The sequence below is a fragment of the Amblyomma americanum genome, chromosome 3, assembly GCF_052857255.1.
Source record: "Amblyomma americanum isolate KBUSLIRL-KWMA chromosome 3, ASM5285725v1, whole genome shotgun sequence".
NCBI lineage: Eukaryota > Metazoa > Arthropoda > Arachnida > Ixodida > Ixodidae > Amblyomma > Amblyomma americanum.
Genome location: NC_135499.1, coordinates 226,962,799 through 226,978,647, shown reverse-complemented (window position 1 = coordinate 226,978,647; position 15,849 = coordinate 226,962,799). Strand labels below are relative to the sequence as shown.

At 44.1% G+C, this 15,849-nt stretch overlaps 1 protein-coding gene across 3 annotated transcripts; it reads right to left on the bottom strand.

Annotated features, from left to right (window-relative positions):
• Positions 1 to 846: 846 nt before the first annotated feature.
• Positions 847 to 15,560, bottom strand: icln (chloride nucleotide-sensitive channel icln). 3 transcript variants are annotated; one of them, XM_077660382.1, is made up of 8 exons: positions 15,519 to 15,560; positions 14,553 to 14,687; positions 9,865 to 10,007; positions 9,732 to 9,806; positions 6,460 to 6,534; positions 6,289 to 6,393; positions 4,069 to 4,169; positions 847 to 1,374 (listed from the first exon to the last, which is right to left on the bottom strand). In XM_077660382.1, exons 2-7 carry the CDS (start codon positions 14,669 to 14,671, stop codon positions 4,084 to 4,086), a joined length of 603 nt encoding a protein of 200 aa, XP_077516508.1. In that variant the 5' UTR covers positions 14,672 to 14,687; positions 15,519 to 15,560; the 3' UTR covers positions 847 to 1,374; positions 4,069 to 4,083. The 3 variants fall into 3 exon arrangements, with proteins under 3 accessions (XP_077516508.1, XP_077516507.1, XP_077516509.1); XM_077660381.1 differs by lacking the exon at positions 15,519 to 15,560 and adding an exon at positions 14,866 to 15,138; XM_077660383.1 differs by lacking the exon at positions 15,519 to 15,560 and adding an exon at positions 14,866 to 15,138 and having other exon boundaries at positions 1,260 to 1,397.
• Between the last annotated feature and the right edge of the window lie 289 nt (positions 15,561 to 15,849).

Here is a 15,849-nt window from a genome sequence, read left to right as displayed (position 1 = left end):
TTCGAATTTTTCTTGTAAACAGGTAGGCTAGAAACGTGTCAGTTCCGCTATCCTCTCAAGACCAGTTTCCGCACGTGCCTTATATCTAATCGAGTGATCGGAAATGATGGCAGCACTGGTGCTCGTTCGACTTCTCTGCCGGCACGTCGCCACCGCTTATAGATTGCGCCGTGGCGCGGTGCGCGCGATACAGCAGCAGCCACGCCAGCCACATGGCGTTTGATCGCCATCAACGTATTGGTTCGTACGGAATGCTTGGCATTTTTGCGTGTGCACATTTGTAGCGTGCTGGCAGTAGATTCTGTGCAGAATATAAGCAACTTATGTGACAGGTGCAAAATGCTGCGGCTAAAGTGAGCACCTTTTCAACTACTCACACAATTTAGGAGGAGCTCAGAGAGAAATAAGCCTGAAACTATTTCAGGCTACCAATATAATTGAAATAACCGTTATAGCACATTCGATGTTTGATTTATATGAATACTGCATTATCAGTGTTCAAGAAATTAGTACTTCACGCCAATAGAATACACCATGGCGTGAATGAAACCATATCTGTGTAGCAGCTTTATACCACTAAAGGCTGTCAAGCCCTGAAAGGTGCTTTTTAAAAATGGCAGTACCATAACTGATACCAAGAGCATAGTCTCAAGCTAGTAGTGCTTGATGCCAAGCCTCACTCATAGAATGCAGCACAACTGATATTTGGCACTCCTGTCACAATGATCACTGAAAAGGAAAAGAAGCGTTCATCATTTACAGCTGTTTGATATTGTGTAAACTAAGTATTTCTTGAAACCATGTTCTGTACTTTGCAGTACTCCAAGGGAAAAGGATGGGACAAAATTCAGTATGAATAACAAAGTTTATTTGGCCCAATTGATTCCTATCTCCTCCTTGTGCAGGAAAAGCAAGGAAGAAAAAGCGGTCATAGCAGATGATGTATGCAAACATGTCTACAACCTATGCTCATGTTTCCTCTTTGGCCAAGTAAAACAACCACAGCGCTAAAGAAGATAAATACATGTGATGTGATGTCAAGATAATGGGTGAAAAACTGAGTCGAAATCTTTTTTTTTTTTTTGCCCTCTGAAATAGCCAGCATCTGCGAGCTAAACAAAGTTGATGGCACTATCTACTCAGCTTTCATACACAAGGGCAAAGGCCATAGGCAAGCAAATGCATGATGTCACTCGTTCCAGTGTTTATAGTGGAGATAACTTTGCACTGCCCTCCCCCACTGTTTGCCAGGCTGACCACATAGCAGAGCAAGACTTGCTCTGCTGTGAAGGAGTGCTCCACCATTTCTTCGCACAAGTGACAAGCAGTGGCCTTCCGTGCCCGAGTTTTCTGCGGCAGAAGCATACAGCAAGACTGAAAAGCAAAAATGCCACAAACTGCACTTGAAAGTCATGACAGTTTTTCTTCATTTACACAATCACCATGTTAAAAATTACAGCTGTACAACTGAAATCCACCACAGTAATGCATTTTCACAAGTACACTTTTGGCAGAAGCAATAATTAAAGGCAGGGGTGTGCGAATAAAATTTCGAATAAGAATCGAATATGTTTGTATTTGGTTCATACCCAATTCGAGAAATGGATGTTCGAGAATTTCTTAATCTCCAGCGATCAAATATCGCGCCAACCTTTATAAATTCGACCATGGCAAAACCACAATATCCGGACGTCATCTGATGGGGGCACATAGTTTTCTTCTCCACTGAAATCATAGTCACTTTCACAGAGAGCTTGGCAACTTCTGCCGTAGAACGCACTCGGCAAGAATGCGGCCATGCTGTGCTGCCAGCGGCATGTAAACAGAACCAAAGAGCGTTCGGACGCTTGCTTCTGCCAAAGCTCCAAAATGCTTATGTGCTGCCCTCTAGTTTACAAACGTATGAAAAAAAAAACTAGTTTAGTATTTGTTTAAAAGATGGTGCGTGCTGAGTCAAGCCACCACGCGCGCAATTCAACCATGGAAAAGCTTGTCGGGCTGCGCCTGACAGCAGACCGCTACGGCCGAGTAGTGCTGTCGGGCGAAGCCCGACTAAGGACCGCAAAGGGTTAAGCCAGTTGTGTTGGTTATTTGCTGCTCTGCCATCTGCGGACTAATACATAATAATACACGGAGTGGTCTTCGAAATGTGTGGTTTGCTCACATATGCAACAAAAACCAGGAAAAAGCCCTCCATGCGAGCCCAGCGTTGTCCTGTCATATAGGCACTTCCGAGCTTACTGCGCAACTGCCCAAGCGAATCGTAAATCCCGGTGAACAGATGCGGAGTGGAGCGACACAAATCGTTGTCAATGCTTCTTGCCCTTACCTATACCTTCTCCACCCTTAAACAGAAATGTGCGTTCTATTTCACAGCGGATAATAAAAAATACAACTGTGTCTCAACCGAACTGTGGAAAATGATGCAATATCATTCTGCACTGGAGTGTGGTCGTAAGTGCTGATCCCGAATTTCTTCAAATTGAGATGAAGCGTTACGTAACAGAAAGAGCGTGCCACCAAACTTGTGCTACTGCGCAGTTATTCAGGAATGAATTTATGAGGGATTTATTGTTAAAGAAGCCCCCCCGCTGAGCCCCATTTATTGACGAAACAAAAAACAGATGGTTGAAATAAGACCCCCCCCACCGTCCCCTCCAAGAGTGAACTATAAGCCATAAATCCACCCCTGTGGCTCTTAGTCTAAAAAGGACAAGCAGATGGCACCTCCCAGCTATTTTTGGCATTGGCTGCACTGCCCGAGATTTTCACCCACAAACTTTACAAGAGTAACTGACATTTATGTGGTTCAAAAATGAGGCAGCACTGCATGGAACGGTTTCTACGCGTCGCCGCTGTACCCAAACGTAGTATCAGCGCAGGCTCTTAATTCCCACAAGCCATCACTCGTTACTGCTCAGCAAAACGATATTCTGGCCGATGTGATATGCAATATACACAGAAAACATCATATCTGCATGCGTGAACACCATCACCAAGTGACATTTGCATCATAATTAAATGCAACAACCTTTGGTCATTTGAATCACGCTAGGCCTAATCGTCCTTACAGTCAGAATCACACCAATGAAAGGTGGATTCTAAAGACACGCAAGCCTGAGGAGTCAATCGCGACGTGTGTGTTGCTCATGTTTTCATAGCGTAAGAAATGTTTCACAGCGCAAGAAATGCTCATGTTTTCACAGCGGCGATAACAGCGGCTTGAAAACAAGCACCAAAAAATCGCCGGACCAATGGTAGCTCACGCATATGGCATAAAAAGTACTCCATGAAGTCCGATTGAAACGATCTTGTTTTTATGCGTCCATTTACTGAAAATTTTTGAGACAGAAAGAATGCTGCATGACAGTTATAATTAAGTAGGCTTCATAAACCTTAACGTTTTGAAAGTACAGTGAAAACTTAGGTTATGGCTCTCTGGACTGTCAGTACATGGCACCACCCAAGTCGAAAGCAGCGAGTTTGCAGCAGTATTGCTCAAGTTTCCCAATTTTTATTAGGATGGTGCAGCTTATATGCTTTGGCACAGTTTGGTGCAAGGGGTCACTGCACTATACCGGAAAAAAACAAGAGCAATAACATTTGCCTATTTAAGGTTTTTAAAATCTTTTATACTGAACAGATATTCAATTTGCATTCGAAAATTTCAATATTCACACATCCATAATTAAAGGCTTTAAATTGTCTTAGTTTACTGGTTCAACTGACAGAAAAAGGCAGCTAAACATGAAGCTAATTGTGACCAGGATGCCTTGATACCCAACACCACTGCTCCATTCCGAGTGAGAACAACCATGCCATTTCCTTGCTTTGGTACACATTTGAGCTTATGGGTATGAGTGGTCAAGCCAGTCCCAAACCAAGATGAAGCTTGTCCCAGGCCATCAAAAATTCTTAAGTGTTCCCAAGTAATAAAATCATCTTTCTCGCCTGGTGCTCAAACCTAAAACCACTGAAATTTCACAATGAAACGGCAAAGCTAACCAGTTAATAAGTTGTGCACAACTTATTATCTGAGAGCCAGAAATGTAGCATTCCACTGCTTACAGAATGAAGCTTGCTTCAGTGGTCTGGCTCCGCATCTTCGAACTGCCCCATGTCCATTGGCTCTTCAGAATTTTCAGCCCCCCATTCACTGTCACCATTACCTGCCAAGGTACAATGAATGCATTTGCAGCCTGGAAATTGGGTAGGTGAAGCTGCCTTTTACAGGCACTATTTTTTTGCAATATGCATAACTACAGAGACAGAATACAATGAGAAATACTTAGCAAAACTTCCAAAGCTGCATTCCTGCACATCACTAATCCATAAATCATCCATGATGCTTGAGCACCATGAAGACAAAACATAGAGAATAAAAAACAGGACTAAGCGCTCACTATCAATTGAACAGACATTATTAGATGCACAGAGTACAGTAGAACCTCGTTGATATGAACACGGTTGATACGAATTTCGCGATGATATGAATTCGTAAAAATCCCTGGTGGGAGTGCATTGTGCACAACGTATGGAGTTCTGGATGTTCCAAACTCTCTCCCGCACCACATCAGATGATACGAACACGCGAGCCGCGATTGCACCCTCGAGCATCAAGCGCGGCCCTCACATCGCCGAAATCGCGCAGTACGCACCACAAGCAGTGGCGGTGCTTGGACTTCACATCGCCGAAATCACGATCGCTAATTGCGCGGTACGCACCGTGAGTAGCGTGGCCGCACGGCCGTGAATAAATCCCGTCAGCCGTACACAGATCTGAGTGCATGCATTTTCTATGCTTCTGCATATGAATTTTGTTCGTTTGCATGATACAAAATTTCGGATTATACGAATTTTTTCGCGACCCAGTAAGATTCATATCATCGTGATTCTACTGTATATACATAGTACACACCATACCATACCAATATAATACGATATACCAAAAACCATTTCCATCCTTACAGCAGAGATTGGAGGTGCTTGAGCCCACCCATGATAAACGCGCACATGCACTCTGTGCTGGCCTGCAATCCACTGCTACGGGAATGAGCTATGCTGCCTCGGCAAATAAATTTACAAATCAGCACCCACTACACTCGGTGTCGCAAACAACCGCAGTTCACAGAACGGGTGGTTACCATTGTTTTCTCTGAAATTTTAGAGGCATGCATGCTGCATGATAGAAATTTTGTTCCCACTCATATTCCCTCTCAACCTACTTTATTTACTGGAATGTAACATGAGGGGCGACCTTACATGCTGCTCAGTAGGAAAAAATAAAACCACGAGGACCTAGTTACCAGGAACTAAGTTTCCGAAAACGAGGAACAGTGAATATTTTTGAAAAGAGAGTGAGTGTTGGCCACTGTGTCTACTAAAGGTAGAGACATTTTTTTTTGCAATTGTTCATGGTTTCATGCTGTGTGGTTTTATTTTTCTCACTGAGCAAGAAGCCATGAACAGATGCATAAAAGTATGTGCCTTTAGTAGACATTGTGGCCAACACTCGCCCTCTTTTCGAAAACGTTCACTGTTGCTTGGTTTCGGAGGTGGATTTGTTCTTTTTTGCTGTAAAGGGTCATTTTTCTGCACAAAACATTAAGCGTTCCATCACGTACAGATGCATTTGCATTTCTGTAGAGTCTGTTTTACTGAGTCACCATTTCACTTTTTTTTGTTTCTATCCTTAAGCTTACAAACTTGCAAGCTTGAAAGATTACTGGCTTGCTGGTACAAGTTTGATAATAGATGGTTGAGCCAATATTTTGTCGAATTCAAAGCCACTGCAAGTGTGCTTTTTACAGACTTAGTCAAAGAGGAATGGTTCTAGTATCAAACTTATGATGTTCTACAGTGCCGCCTGTAAAAATGAAAATGCAAACTGTCAGGGGTCAGCACAAGTTATTTATAAAGTACTCATTCCAGAAGAAGCACATTCAGAAATACAGAAAATTCCATTACTGCTGCGGCAGTTCAGCAGCAGGTTCTAGCCCTTACTTTTATTGCCACTGGCAATGTGCCGTGGACTTGCAAACACAGTGGTTACATATAGGTGTATTCCCACATCATGGTGGTAACAGTGCGAAAGAATGACGAAGATGATGAAGAAAGACAAGTGCGATAACTCAGCTTTGGCTCATTGCAGCCGCCATCATTATGCAGACTTGCCAGCTTGCCAATCTACCTGCCTATATTACCTCAGTTCATTCACATCTGCCACGAAATGCAAATGCAACAAAAATAAGTTAAAGCACAACTACATTAATAAAATAAAGAAAGTACCTTCATTAGCCTCAAGCTGGTGGCAGCCACGTTGCTGCTCAGCTGCTCGAACATCATATTCACCACCTTCATCTTCTTCATCAGCATCATCATAACAGCCATCATCTGTGAAAGGAGGCAGCGCAACACAGTGAACCCCTCAACCACAAGGTGACAAAGGACTCGACTCACCGTCGGAGTCGCCGGCTTGTGCAGGATCAGGATGCAAGGCTTGGCACTCCGTCATTGCCCGGTACATTGCTTCCACTGCGGTGATCAACAAAGAACCATTAAATGCTTTACTGCTACCTTATCACCTATCTACACAATGGGCGCTTTGTCTGCTTACAAGTCTCAAGATTTCCACTGAAATGAATAAATCAACAACAGAGAATGTTCAGTGTACAAAGTGTGGCCCTAGAAAAGGCAGTGACCAGTCAAAGGATAATAGAAAAAGCCAATAGTACTCACAGATGGCTCAGTAGCACATTCAGAAGCATCAGTCTGTCACAATCTTGACGCTCTAAAAATGAACCCTGTTGCAGCAAAAACGTGATGATGCCCAATTCCACGTAAAAACACAGTTACGCTTGACTGTTGACACTTGAACGGTGACGCTTGACAGTCACGCATATGCATATCTTCACTACCAGAAAGTAAAATGTGACACATCTTACAAATGTTTCAGCTATTTCTTCTCACAAAAACACAATTCTTATTACTTTGGCTGCAGTTGTTTGGTATGCAGAAACTTCAGCCAGAATGTACTGCAATTACTTGAATGCACATTGATCCTCCAAGTTTGGAACTCACAAGGAATAAAAAAATACACTGTATACAAGTTAACCCACATATTCAAGAAAATAGAAGTAAGCTCAAACACCACAAACTTCTGTTGAACCAAACAGCCTTTCAGTGGGGCTTAAAGAATTATAGAAATATGCTTTCTGAACAACTTTCTCCTAAAAAAATTTCAACTGAGTACTTCCTCCCCACTGCAGGTCACAATAAAGAATATTGCGGAATCTGTACAGGAAATACAAAGATAGCAAGCAATCTTGATTTTTGTGTGCAAGTGCTCTGCAGCCAACATACTTTAGTGTACACGCACTTTATGATGAATGACGTACTGCTACAGGGTTCAGAATGGCTGCACAAAATTAAACATCACGTAGCAATTTTATAGCTAACTATATTATTCTCCAAATTTCAAAAAGTCCCCTTAAACAACCGCTTCATTAGTGGCACCAGTTTACTAAATTATGTTCCCTTTTGTGTAATAGAATGGTTAAAATATGATGGATACCTGATGCCAGACTAAGTAAATAGTCAAACCTCAATATAACAGACATAGATATTGCAAAGTATTGGCTATATCAAGCTCTCTCTAAAAATTTTTTAATAAACACATGAAATTTTTACATCGCAGATCGTCATAAAAATGCAGATCGCCATAAAAAGGATATACAGAACTGCCGTGCACCAAGCCGACCAAGCAGTGCCAGCTCGCATGGCAGGTGGCAGGCTTTGCCTCACTGCTTAAGTGACCGGTGGTGGTGCAGCGAGCGTTCGCACCACAGTTCACGCTTTATCTTGCACTATCGCACACCTGCCAACAGCGCCATGGAAGATATAGTGCCATGAACAGTTGGCAGCAAAGGGGTTGGCACCTGCTGCACCTCTCGCACCCGTCAATTTTGTCCCAGAAACAGTTGCATGGCCGGTTGTAGCCTTCCAGAAGCCATATTGTGCTCACATCGAGTGTTGAGGAGGTGGTGATAATGATGGTAGCTTTCGTCCCGGCATCCCATTTTTCACACAACACCGCTGTAATGCGGGGAAGCCAGCCTAAGTGACATTTGGCAGTTGAATTTTTGCTGCCTCTGCAATCACCGCTAACGGCTTCAAAATGGCACTATAACTTTAAACAGGTCGCTTCTGGTTGCCATCCTTTCGCTGACTAAATTGCATTTATCTTGAGCGAGTTTTCAGCAAAATTTTATATTACAAATTTCAGCTATATCTAAATTCCGTTTAACTGTTCCCTATAACAAGGTTTGACTATTATGTTCAATACTGTTTCTTCTCAAAAGAGTACCATGCATGTTGGCAACAGAGTCTGATAAAGAGATATCACTGGTTTCTTTTGCTAATAATCTCACTGCTATAGGCCAAAGTCATTTGGCCCCAACTGTATCATGGAGATTTTTTAATTGCAGTCTATAAAAAAATAATTACACTTATATTGAAAATTGAAAATAACATATTAACGGTCCCTTTTTGTTTGGATGCTACTGATAAAAACTACAAAGCTCACGGTACAAATGAAACAAAAAAAATCAACCCCTGATTTATTTTGTTAAACTAAATGCGATGTAAGGTGTGCTAGCACAGTCCATACATATGTACCCTTCGCATACGTTACTTACGATGGTTTTATAGACAATGTAAGCGGCGGACGTGATTTCTGCCTTTCCACTAGGCTGCAGCAGGCGTGAAACCCTTAGTTCCACGTGACTGCAGCTGGCGTTGCATGTGTTTCGGCCTTTCCACATAGCTGCAGCTGCCGCGAAGCTGGTGTTCTTCAGTCATTAGAATATATAACAGCTTTTTCCCTAGCGATCCGCATAGTGCTAGCACATGAAAAGGAGGATTTCACTCTCTCCACTTTGCCACATTCAACCTGTCGCCTGTAACTCAATCTTCCCTCTCCTCTAAAAGTAGAGGGGGAATTTCCTCTCTCCCACTTTGCCGCCTGCTATCATGGCAGGTGTAGGCTGCACCCCCCCCCCCCCCCCCCCCCCCCCCCCCCCCCCCCCAAGACAGGACGACTTTTTTGCTTGCAAGGCATCTAGTGCTAGTGCACTAAATGCACTTTGCGTTTCCAGCAAAAAGCAGAAACTACCTCCAGCCATGCTAGCAAAATCTGGGCTGCTACCTGCCTCACAACACAGAATGATCTCTAATCACAATGCTAGCCATGGTCCCGAGTCAAGGCTCCAGAAATGTATCATTGTAATCAAGTAACAAGTTAAAAATGTCTCTCTATTCTGGGAATGATGCCAACTCTTGACTTCCTTTCTTTTTTCTCCCATGAGTGTATGTGTGTGTGTGTCACCTTGCTCAACACAAGACCACGACATTAACTGTGTTCATAAGACGCACTCCTACTAATGGGTGCATTGTGGAGCTCCAGATCAACATGGTTATGTGGGACAAGAATGTGCCAATGGAAAGCTCCTTTTTAAGGGGCAGTACACCAGCGTCATGAATGCTTTGTGGAGTTTAAAGCCAGTCGTACACTGACCATACGCGGTGGTCAGAAAGGCAGCTCTCCCCATCAGCCTCTTGTCATGTCTTTTAGAGTCCCTATTATCCCAGGATTAGCCCTGCAGTTTTTTTTCGGGGGGGGGGCACTTCAGATGCTTGCAATTTACACATGCTGAAAAACTAAGGCCACTCACAATGTGTCTTGTCTTCTGGCACGAAGCGGATCTCTGAGGCTGGCTGCTCGTCGTCTTCTCCATTCTCGTTGGGCTCTGAACAGCAGTAAGAAGGGGATAAGCAGTGGCCAAGACACAGGAGGGTGACGCTTACCTTCTTCACCAAGGTCACCATCGATCATCAGGTAGAGACATTCCTCAGGAAATGCACGCAGGTCCCGAGAAAGAGCATGCAGCGCCACTGATGGGTACTCCAGAGAGAAGCCCGCACTGTCTTGGCCAACCCATGAGACACGGCTGCGCAAGGCACGCATATGTAGTTAGTGCAACATGATATAGATATATACAATTTATTTTACAAATGTACAGCAGGCTGACAAAACTAAGCCAAAGTATGCAAAATGACGCTTTCTTTAGTCCAAAATAAGACAATTAATCAGGCTAGTGCAACACGCAGCTATACATCTATAATGAAAACAATGTCACTGAGGATTCAGTGCAAGGAATTGCTGCCGCTTAACTGGTGTAGTTGCGCAATGCCTATGTTATGCTGAGATAATCAAGCTTCTTTGGGTTCCAGAATAAAATGTCAGCATCATCTTACCACTCTGTATGCAAAAAATAAATAAATAAAACTGCAATACTGATTGTGTCAACTGTGCTGCCATGATCCCTAGAGCGCACTTATCATAGAATAGGAGCTTGAATTCCACTCACACACAAGCAGTATTATATACTGATGAATTTAATGTGGCACTGGTTATGTATATGCACTTGATATCTTTATTTTCATGTTTTATGCATGGGTTTACAGTTACCACTGGGCCTACTGAAGAAGCGAGAATAGAAAGCATGTATATGCAGTAATTTCCCACAGTGATTGACTCCAGCAGCCAGGGACAAAAAGGCTCTTGCCAGTGAGCAAATTATTCGACCAAGGTCACATGTCCGTGTTAACGACAAGCTGTCGCTAATATGAAGCGCACAGTTGATAGCAAACAGTTCACTTGTCCACAAGTGGCAAAAAAAAGTTTCGTTCTAGCTTCCATGATGGTTCAGTGGCACTTTCATTCCTGTCGTCCCCGTGCAAACTATGTGGCCAGGGTCACTTTTTTTTTCTTTCTTAACCCAAATTTTGTTCTTGTGAAGTGTTTGGTGCTTTCACAGTGTGTTCCCTGAACAAAGGAGTGGGCAGTGTGCCACGAGGAACAAAAATCAATTATCCCCACTTCCAGATAAAGCTATTTTGACATGAAGATGACCGAAGAGAAAGGCCCGATTCCAATTGACGGAAAGGCAAGTCTGCATGTGTGGTGCTCTCGTTGAATTACTTGTACTTTTTTTTTTATTTTGGGTTCTTGCATAAACAAGATTTTATAAATAAACTGCTATTTATGTTTTGTATTAAAGCCCAACATTCCAATTACTTTCATAGCTTTTTTTTTATCACGGTGGTAATATTTCTTACTGCAACCATTATAATTGAAGCCTTCGAAAGCTGCTACACTCCTAGTGGTCCCTCTCATCACCGCCGTGCCTTCACCGACTCTTCAGGACGTTCTTCTTCACCTTCCCCCAGCTCTGCTCCGCCTCGTGGTTATCGGCCCACCAGAGCTCGATCCCCTTCGCCCTACCGCCGCTCTTCTTCTCCACTCGGGCCGGCTTCTTCGGCGCCTGACCTGTGCTCGAAAAACTAGCTAGTGCAGTTTTTTGAGGGAAAGCTGCACGCTTCGGACACCGACAAATACCTCCGGAACGAACGTGTAGTATGGTTTTAGTGTGGGTTGAAGGTTTACAGCTAGAGGCTTTGATTGACACGGGCGCTGCAATTTGTTATTCACGCAGACTTGTGTTCTCGCTTGAGGAAGGTTAAAATGCCGTACGATGGGCCTCCCTTGCGTGGAGCTAACGACGTCCTCATTCGCCCATCCACTAAGTGCACTGTCCGGGTTTCTATTGACGGTGTCTGTCACCACGTACAATTTGCTGTGCTTTCTCCTTACGCTTACCTGATGATTTATGGCTGGGATTTCTTGTTTTCTGTAAGTGTTTTTATTTCTTGTCGTGACCGCATCGTGCACATGACCGAGAGCGACCCATCATCTGAAGTCCTCAAGCCTCATTGCCGCTGCTGATTCGATTTTGCCCGCTGGGAGTCTAAGATCTTGTCACGCTTACTTCTGATACGATCGTTTATGGGGATGTCCTCATCGCGCCTTCTGATCGACATCTGATCAGGGGACTTGCCTTGCCGCCTAGCCTGGTTCGGTTTGAAAATGGATCAGCCGTCGTCGCTGCCTTAAACACTTCCCATGAACCTCTAGCATTACCCAAAGGCACTTGTTTTTCCTGCAGGTTGGACATGCACCCGGTTTCCCTTGTCGCGCTCCCAGTAGCCCCCTTCAGCGGACGTTTCTCTCTCCGCATCTCCCGGCGTCGCAAAGGCAAGAGACTTGCTTCGCAAGCACGAAGGCTCTTCTGATGTGGCTTCCACTGCCCTTGGCAAGACTTCTGCGGCCGAGCACCGCATTGCTACCGAAGGTACCTAGGTTGTTCGCCACCGCCCGTACCTTCATCTGAACGCAGAGTGATATGCTCCGCCGAGACATTATTCGCCCTTCCGCCAGTCCCTGGTCTTCCCCGGTGGTTTTGGTGAAGAAGAAGGATGGGTCAGTGCACTTTTGTGTTGATTGCCATGCACTCAACAAAATTACTTGTAAAGACCCTATGCCCTGCATCGATGACTCCCTCGACTCTCTTCAGGGAGCTGAATACTTTTCCACCCTAGTTCTTTGTTCCGGTTACTGGCAGATGCTCATGCATGAAGCAGACAAGGAAAAGACCATGTTCACTACTCCCGACGGCCTTTACGAATTTAATGTTATGCCATTAGGACAATTTGTCCATCAATTACTTGTACGTAAACTGTTCTCATTAATGAACAAACCAAAACAAACTAAGTGAATTTCGCAAGCACGAGAGTGCCACATATATCATTTAAAAAAAAAATTCTTTGGCGGAAAGTCACATTTGCTGAAAAAGGCCAAAAATTTCACTGTAAAATAAACACTGAAAAATGCCAAAATTTTTGAAACAAAGTCCAGCCCGTGATTGTGCGGAATATTCAGGCAAGAAAAGAGTCATCAAAGATTAAAAAATTTAAAATAAAAAATGCAGCTAGTCATCTTTTCAAAACCAGTGATTTATTCTTTAAAGAACATTGTACTGTTTAGTACAGTAACTAAGACTAATACCCCTGTCACACGGGCACTTGTAAGGCCTTAGAAATTAAGGTCCTTTGCCCCAAAGGCGCGTGACGCGCATCTACACGGCAAAGCGTCGAGACCTTTGCGATAAAGTTCCGTAGCAATAAAGGCGGCCGTCAGCGGCCTTAAAGTTGCTTAATGGAGCAACCGAGATGGCAGCGCCAGCTAGCGAGCTCAAAGAATAAAAAATTGACGCAATTTTTAGTTTTGAAACCGTGAAGAATATCTAATTTATCTTATTCAATGGTTAATTTTGCGTTACAGTGCACTTAACCGTAGAGGAGGCTATGACTAAAGACATCCACACTGCTAAGAAAGGACTTGAACGCCTTTCAGCAGCCGCATCGACACATACGTGCTTGCGCATCTCGCTTTGCAGTTTTTTTCTTCGTTTGCTCTTTGTTGAGTGCGTGTTTTGAGTTTGCTTGTGTGCACAAAGACACAAGCAACAAAGCACGCTTCTCGAACACAACGAGGAGCCGAACGGAAAAGTGCGCCTACCGTGGTCGGACCGAGAACGATGAAAAAAAAAAAGAAACTTTATTTCAAAATATCCGTTTCTCACCGTCAGAACGCTCGTTTGTTATCGTGATAGCTACTTTTTTCTAACATAAACGAATGCACTCTTAGCTGAACTGCTACCGTCTGCTTTAATTTCATAATGTTACTAGCGCCGCTTCACACACAACGGTGACTTTTGGCATTCACGGAGGCCGCGTTCTAGCTCCTTTGGATTTGCCGTGTAGCAGCGTCACTGCTCCTTTTCGGTTTTCCTCCTTTAGTGCAATAAGACAACTTTACGGCAAAGGCCGAGAAGAAGTCCCGTGTGACAGGGGTATAGGTCTTTTGGGTGGACGCATACAAAAGTTTTGTTGAAATAAAAAACAACAGGACAATCCAGCCTTAAGTCAGCAGTCAAACACAACTGAAAAAGGAATCAACAAGCTTGACTATGAGCCGCTAGAAGACAAAGAAACTGTGAGGCAGATTGTTCTTTGTATTCACAGTGTAGGTTGTAATCCGTGAGAACACTGGCAAAACAATATGTTGTGCTTACACCTGCTCACTGACGTTAATTTCTGGCCGATGTTGTCAAGGTGCAGTCGTGATTCTCAGCAGTGGATGCGAGACAGCAAACATCACTGGCTACTACTGCCTTGGAGATAGGTGTTGGGGGTCCCATTAACACTGTGTTCCTTCATGCTGAACAAATGAATCCAATAAAGAGTGCTTGATGGTTTCATAGCTTTTACAATAAATAAAAGGACGGCCAGTTGAAGAGGGAGGGGGAACGGGAGGGGGAAGAGAGAGACCTTCTGAACTCTATATTCGCATCGAAAAGAACAAAGAGACTGAGCATACGAATGTTGGAATGCCACTGTTGTCCAACACCGTGCCTGCGGAATGAGCTGCCCTAGTAAAGGAACATTTCTCTGGTCCGCTGCAATTCGTTTCTCTTATTCTTTTTTTTTTACGATTTCACATGTCGTTTAAAGCTTCTCAAAGAAAAAAAGAGCTTCCGAACTACACTGTGACTATACTTTGTGGATTAGACAAGTCACACACGCTTACGAACCTTTCGGCGATGTAGAGGGTTCCCTTGCCTAGACCCCTAGTTTGGATGAATGCGGCCGTCGCCTCCTCACGATGACGGATGCCTTCGTCTGGTGGTGGGAAACTGGTCAGGATTACCATGTTGCAGCACGCAGAGCTGAGGAAACAAAACGAGACGCGCTCGACAACACTCCACAACGGGGCCATTCGGCCGCGCCCGAGAGTCGATGAGCGACTCGGCTTGGGCTTATTTTCACGTCTTTCTGCGAGCTACATTGTTAATAAAGGACATCTCGCTATTTATGCCAACAGGTTGGTGACGAGCAGATACTTACATTGTGTATACCAAGCAAGAACAAGCTGCTCCTGTTCAGTTGCGCGAGACAGCGGGCAAGGCCTGTCGCGGTTGTATTTCGATCGCTAAGCCGTCACGCAGCGTCACACTACCAAAGTACAGACAATGCTGTCACGCACGTACCACTACGGTTGTTATTACATTCACAGCGCGGCAGAAACGAACACGCTTGTGGAGTCAAGTGCCCGACGAATGCACACACGCACACACTGGGACGAGAATCGTGCCGCGTGCGTGCGCCCTTTCGCGGTTTCCAGTGTTGCTTGTTGATGCACAGACGTTTCCAGCGTTTGACTGGTTCGACGAAAGGAGTTGAAACCTTGAAACGTTTGGACGGCGATGGTGCGCCGTCGTGCAAAATATTCGATCAGAGCGCGGGAAGGATAGGTGCCACTGCTCGGCTATGAGCACGTCTCAAACAACGTCAGTTTATGTAATTCGGCATCATGCATTTTTGGAGACTCCTTACTACAACAGACGTAGTAAGCGCGTAAGGAACAAGAGAAGTTTCAAAAATTATTTTTGTCTTCGCTTAAACTTCCCATAAAGATTGTACTTTAGAGTCTTCTTTAATACACAAGCGTCGACATTATTTGCCAGGTTCGTGAGGAAGATACAAAAAACCGCAGTTACCGCAGCTTGCGGCCGCTCGTCGGAAGTAGAACACTGTATCGAAAGCAACATATATAATAAAAAAGCCTGCGGATGGTATTATGATGATGATAGTACGGCCACTGAAATACTCTAGTTCATTGTAACAAAAAGTAAACCTTTGCCTGGGTAGTGTTACACGGCGCCGCCTGGCCCTGCACATTTTGCGAAAGCTCAACTGTTTTTTCGTATTAATTCCGAGTCATATACATATAAGTACCAAAAGAAATTGGAATTTGTAAATAAGCTATGAAAAATGCTTGAATTATGAAGCGCAGCGCACGTAGAGAGACGTTTGTGTCGTTGCGTATAC

Excerpts from the sequence above, each read along its gene's own strand:
- icln (XM_077660382.1), bottom strand. The coding sequence starts at position 14,671 with ATGGTAATCCTGACCAGTTTCCCACCACCAGACGAAGGCATCCGTCAT. Across the intron at positions 9,807-9,864 it reads TGGTGACCTTGGTGAAGAAG|AGCCCAACGAGAATGGAGAA; the intron begins GTAAGCGTCACC and ends ACTGCTGTTCAG. Across the intron at positions 4,170-6,288 it reads CCAGCTTGAGGCTAATGAAG|GTAATGGTGACAGTGAATGG; the intron begins GTACTTTCTTTA and ends GTACCTTGGCAG.